General features: G+C 38.7%; 2 protein-coding genes across 2 annotated transcripts in view; one reads left to right on the top strand and one right to left on the bottom strand.

Annotated features, from left to right (window-relative positions):
• Nucleotides 1–246: 246 nt before the first annotated feature.
• Nucleotides 247–3,409, bottom strand: runx2a (RUNX family transcription factor 2a). Its single transcript, XM_015052833.1, has 6 exons — nt 3,397–3,409; nt 2,620–2,813; nt 2,344–2,503; nt 1,818–1,922; nt 1,661–1,732; nt 247–650 (listed from the first exon to the last, which is right to left on the bottom strand). Exons 1-6 carry the CDS (start codon nt 3,407–3,409, stop codon nt 304–306), a joined length of 891 nt encoding a protein of 296 aa, XP_014908319.1. The 3' UTR covers nt 247–303.
• A 185-nt stretch (nt 3,410–3,594) lies between these two features.
• Nucleotides 3,595–9,738, top strand: part of supt3h (SPT3 homolog, SAGA and STAGA complex component) — a 12,272-nt gene continuing 6,128 nt past the window's right edge. Inside the window, exons 1-6 of the mRNA XM_015052832.1 lie at nt 3,595–3,922; nt 4,787–4,890; nt 8,483–8,567; nt 8,640–8,726; nt 9,330–9,426; nt 9,507–9,643. Coding sequence (XP_014908318.1) covers nt 3,830–3,922; nt 4,787–4,890; nt 8,483–8,567; nt 8,640–8,726; nt 9,330–9,426; nt 9,507–9,643 — 603 coding nt within the window. The 5' untranslated portion in view covers nt 3,595–3,829. The remainder of the gene's footprint in view (nt 3,923–4,786; nt 4,891–8,482; nt 8,568–8,639; nt 8,727–9,329; nt 9,427–9,506; nt 9,644–9,738) is intronic.

Raw genomic sequence — 9,738 nt, 5'->3', positions numbered from 1 at the left:
GTATGTAAACTAGGTGCTCCTGTTCAGGGTTGCTAAGTATCTAATACCATTTCTAAATAGTGAGTACTCTACAGTTTCTTATAAAATAAGCTAAAGAGTGACTGATCTAATTCCTTTTCTGGGTTAAAGTGAGAACTCCACAATTCTAAGTTTGTTCTAAATCCTTTTCTGGGTTAAAAGTTAAAATGTTTATTAATTAAAATGTTCATATAAAATAATAGTATAACAAACAAACAAGACAATACATGTGTAAAAATGAAATAAAACAACTGTTTAAATGCGTCTGTTATGAACACATTGTCATCAGTAGGGCCTCCAGACAGGCTCCTCCCCTCTCATAGTAAGACACGCCCCTTCCATGTAATTGGCCATAGCTGTAGCAACGCTGCGGTCCTCCCCTGTGCTTTGGAGCGGTTGGTTCGACCCGTAGTAGAAACTGCTGGGCTGGAACTGGCCGCTGTGGCTTAGCGCAGGGGGAACAGACGGAGCCGAGGACAGGTAGGAGCTGTATGGAGGGGCGTGGGCGGAGAAGGGGACAGTGGGCAGGTGGTGCAGTCTGGGGGCTGAAGTGAAGGAGGATGTCAGAGATGTCACCTGACCAAGAAATGATGATTCGTTGCTCCACAAGGAGGAGGGAAATGATCTGCGGTCTGAATAAAAAAAAAGAAGTCAAGCCAAATAAATTAGTTTATTCAGAAACAATTATGACTAAAAACACGATCCAGGATCTGCTTTCCAACTTTTCCCATAACGCCTTCATTTAGATATTCCTGATGAAATGTTTTGATCAGCTGCTATGCAAATAATATTCTGATCTGCATGAACACTGGTCCATTTTCACCTAAAGCACTGTGTGAAAGTGACAGAGATTGAAATAAAGGGATGTGGTATTATGATACTCATTAATGTCATAATGAAAATAGACTTAAGAATTGATCTTTGGACCCTGTGGCATTCTTAACTACCCTTGGATGGATTTGGACAACTTTGAAGCTAAGAAAAATTATCCATTATACTACTTCTTTTTCTTGGTTTTATTTTATTTTGTGCTATTTTATTTTGTCTTCTATCATACATTCAAGCCTTTGGTCAATGGCATTTGGTTTAAAAGTGCTTCATAAATCAATTGTCTACCAGAGTAGGTGAACAAAGAACATTTGACATTTTTTAAGAGTAGTTGACAAGTAATTAACATAAAAAAGAACAGTTGTGAAAGTTATATATTTTATGGTGCCCTGATCTATCTCATTGTTTTACATTGTTATATTTCACTTGGAGCAAGGGATATTTTCCCTTTTGTTCAACAATACCATTACAATAAGATGTACAATTTGATCTTTTCAATAATCTGTTTGATCATGTCATTTTGCTAGGATGCCTCGACTGCCCACAACTCTCGCATATTTGGTACATTTTCCAAGACAAGAAAAGAAAACTGTCTTCCTGGTGCTTGAAGAATCATTGCTCTGGTCCTCAATTTTGGCTTCTTTAGAATCTCATTAGGAAAAATGATTAACTTCCTTTTTGCTCCAGATGTCCCAATCTTACTTACCATCTAAGTCACTTAATGTTTAATTACAGATCATTTAAATGTAAAACTTTTGACTAGAAATTTGCATATTTTGACTGAGATCAAGATAATTATTTAAACATCAGATACCTAATGGGGCAGTACTGCCGATACTGCTGGGAGGCCGGAATATTCCTGATTTCATCTCCTTCTGTCTCTGACCTGATAAAACATAAAACAAAACTCATCAAAAACTCTGATAGTACAAGATTAAACCTTTGGATATTTCTTCCTAGGGTTTACTAACGTCTCGGGAGCCGAGGTCCATCCACAGTGATCTTAATGGCTCTGTGTACAGTGGCTATTTGAGGAGGAGAGGTCAGCACATTGATCGACAGCGTGAACGTCTTACCTAAAAGGGCAAAACATATCGATGAATACAAGAAGCTCACAGACGACTTAAGATGAAACTTAATAGCAGGATTCTGTTTTGACACTTTATCTGACTGCAGCTATGTTTCCATCTAACTGTCATGAGAATTTTAAGCAAACTTTTGAAATATTGCGAAAAAGTAAAAGAAAGAAAGAAAGAAAGAAAGAAAGAAAGAAAGAAAGAAAGAAAGAAAGAAAGAAAGAAAGAAAGAAAATGTAAACTGCAAATTGGGCATTTACTGGCTTGGAATTAATCAACCAGAATAATTTTGTCAGATGTTGACACTATGCATGTCTGTAATAAACAAGATATAGAGGTTGGATCCTAGCCTGGACCTCAGTGATCCACCACTCCTGGACAACAGTTTAATCTTATGAATATCATGAGGTGAGTGGTGTACCTCTGCCACTGCGACCAATGAACCGTAGATCGTTGAAGTGGGCATAACCTTGCTTCATTGTCGTTGTGGCATTGCGTAGCTCGGCGCTGCAGTTGTCATCATTGCCAGCCATCACTGTCACAACCACGCCATCTGGCACGTCATTACCCAGAGCAACTACCTGCAAGATGTAAAAACACAGACTCCCAAAAGCTGCAGACATACCTCTGAAATCTTTAACAACCTTTCAAACTGAACTAAAGCAGAGACTTAGGGAAAAGTTAGTTGGTTGCTCACAGTGAAAGCTCTTGGCAGGGTCTTGTTGCATCTCCAGTGCTGTGGCAGAATGCTGCAGAGGAAGTTTGGGCTGTCAGTGTGCACCAAGCCTCTCTGGGATGATGCACCATGCTGCTGCAACGGCGCTCTCACCTCCTGCTCTTCCGGTTGGTGAGGTTTAGGTGATGGAACCTGCCGGCATTTTCCCACAGTATCTTAAGAGGATACAGAGACAAGTTTGACTTGACATCTTCTGCTTTCATGTAATAAATTAGAAATATGACAAATGTTTTAAAGCATTCTTTGTTTCATTAAAATTTGGGAATTTCATGCCGTTGGTTTCAATCATAGCACCTTATCATGTCCAGAGGACCCAAATGTGCTTAACACTACAGTCATTCATGCACACACTCATGGTGACTGACAGAAGCAAGGCTGCCACGCACCAGAGGGTTGATTGACCAACAACTCAATCAACCCACCAACCAACACACAATTAATTCATTTAACCAATTTAGCCATCCATCCTGCTTTTATGTAACAAATCAACAATTAAGTCAACCAACCAGCTAACCTATCAAATAGTTCATTTGATCAATTGTTCAGCCATTTTCTTTTTCTTTTTACCTCCAGGAACAATACTGTAGTAGGTGAATAACCATAACTTGCAAAGTACCACCAAAGTTACCACAAAGTTAGTGTGTAATGTGGGATATAGCAACTTGATTGTGGCTTTTCTGTAACCTGTAATATATCGGCTACATGAATAATGAAGAGAAAAACTACATTTCCCATCACCACAGCGGGCCATAGCGTCATCATTCCGCGTCGAAATATACTTCGAATCAGAAAAAATTAACACTTTGCAGCTCCAGCTGAATGTTTCTGCTAATCTGCGGTGAGATTTTTATTGACTTCTTTTCTCTCCATGTCCTCAGTTCCTCTCTCACTCCTCCTGCCCGCCTTGTTTTCTGTGTTGTGTGTCGCTCGCCGCAGTGTTTGAATAGGAGGGAACTGCGCTGCATTATTATTCAGATTGTCCTGCCGGGGGGAAGTTAGTGCGGTCACAGCACCTGTCCCTCCTCCGTCTGTCTGCTTGTGTGTTTATTCGCCTCACAGCTTTTCTGCTATCTTGTTGTTTTAGGCTTTTGTCTCAGCCAGAGTTCTTTCAGAAGGGAAGTGACCCAAAAATACGAACACTGAACCAACAACTCAAGAGAAAACAGGTTTCATGGTTGGCACGAGGAAGTTGGTGTGGTTATGGAGAGGAAAGAAAACACAGTTTATGATTTGTGAGACACTAACTCTGTTGGGGAAAACAAAAGTCGGTTATATATAGTTTTTTTATGCTAGGCTAGTCACTACACTCAAAGCTTGCACAGTATATTATTGTTTTAACATTTTTTAACACTTTTTGGTCTTCTGCGTACCTATGCAGCCTGCCGCTGAAACTCCCTGTGAGACAATAAAAGTTTATTCTATTTCTATTCTTCTACTAGCATGTGACATTTTAACATTTTCACGTTAGAATAAAGCTACTTTATTTGTTAATTTGTTTTGGAAAACAAAGTATTCTTTGTATTTTAGTTTTAATGTAACACAAACTTTTCTTTTTCCTTTATTCAGTCACCTGTCAGACTTATTTGTGTAACTTCAAATCTCTTTTTATGATATGGACACTATCTCATGTACAAATAGAACAAGGCTGCAGCACATTCAAAAATACATAATAGTTTGCCAATATTTTGGGTTCAGCAGAGACGATGGAAATTTATTTCAATTTTTGAAACTTGTTTAGTTGTGCTCATTTGTTCAATAACTCTTAATTAATAGAAACCATTTTCTCCAATTATTTGCTGCATTTATTTATTTTTTTCTTTGCATTTGATATTATAATAATGATATATTTGCTAAATGTGCAGTCGTTGTTAAAAATTATTCTATCTTAAGTTGCATCTTACACAGAACAAGTGAATCTTTTAATTTCTGATTGGCTGGTTCCCAGTCAGACTAATTAAACGGAGAATTTTAGTCCTAAAATTTAACCTAGGTTTCAAAAGGATGCTTAAAATAAATGTATATGTCTATCTGTCATAATCATGCAGATTACACAAGCAGGACGGAACAAATGTGGTGTGAGTCAATTCTGGTTCTGGTTGGGTTAACCTGTGTGTTTCTGTGTCACCAGGTGTTGGTGGGTAGGAGTGATGTCATGGCCGGCTCAGTCACCTCCAGTTCTAAAGAGCGCCCTGCTTCCAGAACCAGCTTCATCCCAGAGCTGCAGAGCATGATGTATGACACACACACACACACATGCATGCATGGCGCGCAGAGAGTAAAATAAAACGCCTCACCCCAGTACAGCATGGGACTTGTGCTGCTGAACAGACTGTTGGAAGCCATGAAAATCTGTTGAATAAAAGAAAAAAAGCCACAGTAATAATCAAACTGGGTGATATTTTAGTTAATGTTGTCACAGAGCTAAATACAGTCCTCAGTTCTTCACTTTGATACATGGTTATATGATAATGTTGATGGTCGTCTGGTGTTCCCAAGAAAAAAGTTGTTAGTAGCAACAAGGCGACACGTTTGAGTGTGGTAGAATTATTGTCTTTATCAGCTCAATCATTAAGATGTCTGTCTTTGTGAATCTCCACCAGAAGGAGTTCTTGCTCGTCCGCCTTGTTTTCCTGCACAGGAACTGTCAGCATAGCTGCAAAATTTCACAGATGCGCGTTGCGGAAAATTTGGACCGCTTGGAGGGGGCATAGTTGTTGAAATGACGTAACTTGACCGTGCAGCGCCGTATACGCTTCAAGCATAAATCAAGCTTCGTGGATTTGACTTATACAACTGATCACAGTGGATTGGAAGCATAACAATTATTTCAACAATAATAATTCCCAAAATGTAGTTGAACAAAATAGCTTCAAGTTTAGGTCAAAAGCTTTTATTTATTTTGTTTTTAAGTTTTCAAGATAAAGTGAATATGTTTGTTTTTGAAACTTTTTCTTCATCTTTAGTCTAAACCAGGCTGCCCGCTCATCCTGAAAAAGTCTTAAGTTTATGTACCTAAAATTAAGGCCTTAAAATAACTTCAATTAATTTAAAAAGAGAGGAAAAGTTGCCCTTAAATACATTAATCACAAATCTTAAATTTTGCTGTGGCAAAACTGTTTAATCCTGTATATTCTTTGAAGTTTTTCTTTCTCACAGAACTTTTCTGTCGGGCAAAAGTTTGAGTAGCACACAGACATCTTCAATGCGACTCAGTTGAGGCTACCACTAACTAGCTGCTATTAAACCTTTGATAGCTAAATAGGTTGTTACGTTTTATGTATAAGAGCAAATTTATGTGCAGTTGGCTGGATGGTGTTCATTGTTGCTACTGGGCACTGTACTGGTTAAAGCTGTAGAGAACATAGTAAAATATGCAATTTTCTTTTATGCATTTCTGTCATGGTACAGAAATGCCATGACAGAAATGGCATGGCATGGTCTTAAATTTCATTCATAATGATCTTAAAATGTCTTAAACTCGATTCAGTGAAATCTGTAGAAACCCTGTCGAACAAATGTGTTAGTTATGTATATCAATAGTTCAAATAATACATACATTTCTCAATAAACATGTCCAATTCTATGTAGCTAACACAATTTTTTCTTTATCTAAATCTTATATCTTTCTACATATGTTCTTCAATTGAACTATTACTGAACAAGCACAAACAATGAAGAAGAAAATGCAGTTTGTTTAGCAGGTTCTGGAAAATTGAAATGTATTGTACGGTATATTTTAGATTTAGCCATAGAAGTAGCTGAAAAAAATGAGAGACTTAGTTTGTTAAATTTAATATTCTAATAACACATTTTCTTAATTTACACTTTTTATCTGCTCTACCTTATCTTGTGTAAACAAAACTTTTTCTTATTTGCGCAAATATTATAAATAAATGTTTGCTTTGCCTGCGCTTTCTTCTTAATAAATGATATTGAGTGCATGTAAAGATGCTCACCTGGTGTTTGCAGCAGAGTGGTTCTGGTGGTTCTGGTGGTCAGAGAGGCCCAAACCCAAATAAACCCCAAAACCTGAAACGCTCCCTCTGCCTGGAGCCGGCGATGGAACCTGAGGCCAGAGCCGTCCGCAACCCCAAACCAGAACTGCTTTCACCTGGGTGACTGACGCCCACAGCCAGCCAATCAGAGAGGGGACATAGTCGTGGGAGGTGGGGGGGGGGGTGACTATCAGGTGTGTAAGTGATGGGGGGTTGATGGGGAGAAGGAAAGATGTTGAGGATGTGGCTTCAGGTTGGTCTGTCAGAATGGAAGTGGCCTATCTGGATGCAAATTGAGGTTTGACCAAATTGTGGTCAAACTGTGTGTGTGTGTGGCCTTTCGACCTGGAGTGTGTGTGGGAATATTTGCAAAGCTCTGTTTTTGTCCAAGCTGAGACTTTGAGGAGAATCCATTGTTGCACTTTTTTAATTTGTTTGTCCATGCAAATGGTGTCCTGAACATAATTCAGTCAGAACTGCCACGACTGAAAGGAAACGACACAAAACTACAGGCTGGGAATGAATTTCGCCTGGTAGAGGAACATAATCAGAAATTATTTGGAAGAGCATAGTCTTTTGTTTCTGGAAAAAAATAATAATTTATCAATATTTGTGCTGATATAACAGGAGAGTTAGAGGCTTTTTAGCCCATTTTGGAACCTTCATCCTTTATGTTTGTGTTGAGCTTCTGTTCAGGTTGTGGATGACGATGAAATGTTGGCCTTGCAGAAAGAGTCATATCCCTTAAACCTCTTCACATGTCACCATGTTAATAGTACAACAAGGTAGCATGGCATTAGGATGAAAAGCAAACATGGTTTTTATTATTTTTTGCTATTTAGTGTAGAGCCTGGTGCAGAGATGCTGGTCAGAGTTGTTGGGAAGATGGATGGAGCTGGAGGAAAACCAGGTAGAGGTTATGACCGTTTGCAGTCCTCTCAATGGTTTAGTGCAGGGCTGCTCAATGTATCACAAATATGTTGGATCACAATGTCGGCGTGCAAAATATTCTTATTTGCAAAGGACTGCTTGAAGTGCAATAATTGATGGCTAATATATTCCCAATATTCTGAACTTTCATTTGACATTCTAATGTAATGTTTAGCCAGCTGGGCAAAGACATTAGATTGTCACACCAGACACTAACGATGTCACAGAGAAACTGGAAGCACAGATGAGGAAGAGTGGATATTCCTCATCTTCCTCACTGCCGTTGTAAGATTTTCCAGTATTGTGCTGCTCTAGTTTTGTGTGGCTCCCGGCAAATCTGGTATCTGAGCTCAAGCAGCTGAAGCTGAGGGACACTTCTTTATTTTTTTAGGGTGACATTTTCACAGATAAATAAAATGTTAGATATGAGAAAGAACAAGATTTCTCATTAATTAACCAGGTTTCTGCATTCATATTAAATTTGTGGTAACTTGAATCGTTACTCAACAACAGACTTGGGTGTCCCAAAAATTAGAGACTGTCTTATAAAAACTCAGTCCTGAACGACTGTTTATGTTTTAGGACCTGTTAAGATTTGCAGATCCTTGTTCTACAAAAATCTCACTGTTTTGATCATTTCAATACAATCTTTCATGTTTAAGTTATTATTGAGTTATTATTGATAAATTTAAAAAAAACAATGTATTTTTAAAATTTGATTAAAAAACAACAAAAAAGAAGTGGCTTTTAAACTTTAGTCATTTCTCTGAATAGTCTCCAGTGACAGGAAAGTTGTTTTATGACTGCTTCGTTAATAATAGACAAACTTCTGTCTCCATGAATAATAATAAAAAAAAAATGCTTCTGCTTCAGAGAACTGATACTTAGTTGCGTTTCAGGTTTGCTCTGGGAGACGCCCGCAGGCCTCTGTATGAAACTGCAGCCCTCGTAGAGGACATCGTACACACACAGCTCATCAACATGGTAACACCAAAGACACCACATCGTTTTTTAATTAAAAAATCTTTTAATTGATGGTTTTAATTTGTGAAACAGCTGCATCAGGCCTGTGAGGGCGCCGCTCTTCGAGGTTCAAGGGTAATTTCAGCTGAAGACATCCTGTTCCTGATGAGGAGAGACAAGGTAGAGGAAATGCTGACCTCATGAAACGATGTGTTTTAAAGGGCCAGTCTTTACATCATGTTCTAATGTTATTCCCTCACCAGTAACATGCCTAGAGTGTTGCCTTGATTCTTTCATGTATGTTTGACAATTGAATTTAATCTCCGTGGCAACCATTCAGCTGTGCAAAATGCATGGGTGGACTTAGCCCCGCATTCGAGGCATATCTTTTCTTCAGTGGCACTTTCCAAGGTTCTGCTCCTTCAAACTAACCAGCAGCAATTAGCAAACACCTGAAGGAGCTGAGCTACTTCTCAGTGAAACATTAGAAAAACTGTTGTTAAAGGGTTAATAGAGAAGCCATGTTGTGATGACTTCCTGAAGGCGGAGTTTCAGATAAAGCAGCTTTTAAAGAGACAGAGGCCCACTTTCAAGGCGTTAAATTAGAATGTACCTTTTTTTAGTCATGCTTTGAGCATTTTTATGACAACTGAAGGTGACATAGTTATTTGATTGTGCAAATCAATGTAACTTTGTGTGTGAAAAATACCTCCCCTTTAAAAGTGACCTTGTCGAGTAAAGCTCTTTTTTTTGACTGTTTTTGTCTGAATGTGTGTTGACCAGAGGAAGCTGGCACGAGTGTTAAAATATCTTCAGTTTAGAGATTACAAATCCAAACTATTAAAAAATCTAGAGGAAGAAGATGTGCAGCAGGAGCCAGGTAAACAAAACCATACATCCTTGATCACATTACTGTCTTTGATATTTATCTTTGATTCACTAAGTCTGTTTGCTGCTCAGGGGGTCTGGCTGCTGGGGGGAATCAGCGCCGGCAGCGACTGGCCCAGGACTTCCTGGTATGGATGGACCAAACTGGAGAATTCCTTTCATTGGCTGAGAAACAGGAAGTTGACCCAGTCAAACAGGAGAGGATGGAGGTCAGAGGTCACCATGAAATAATCAGTGTTTTGGTAACATAAAGGACAATGAAGATGATCACACTGTGTGTGTGTGTGTGTGTGTGTGTGTGTGT

The sequence above is a fragment of the Poecilia latipinna genome, unplaced genomic scaffold (genome assembly GCF_001443285.1).
Source record: "Poecilia latipinna isolate Pla-1442-1.1 unplaced genomic scaffold, P_latipinna-1.0 Scaffold1138, whole genome shotgun sequence".
NCBI classification, from domain to species: Eukaryota; Metazoa; Chordata; class Actinopteri; order Cyprinodontiformes; family Poeciliidae; genus Poecilia; species Poecilia latipinna.
Note: the sequence above shows the minus strand (reverse complement) of the source record. Positions and strands in the feature narration are given on the sequence as shown.

Bases quoted from the DNA above. Each gene is read 5' to 3' on its own strand.
- runx2a (XM_015052833.1), bottom strand. The intron at 1,923-2,343 runs GTACACCACTCA...TTGCCCTTTTAG, and splicing joins CATTGGTCGCAGTGGCAGAG to GTAAGACGTTCACGCTGTCG. The intron at 1,733-1,817 runs GTTAGTAAACCC...ATGTTTTATCAG, and splicing joins TGGACCTCGGCTCCCGAGAC to GTCAGAGACAGAAGGAGATG.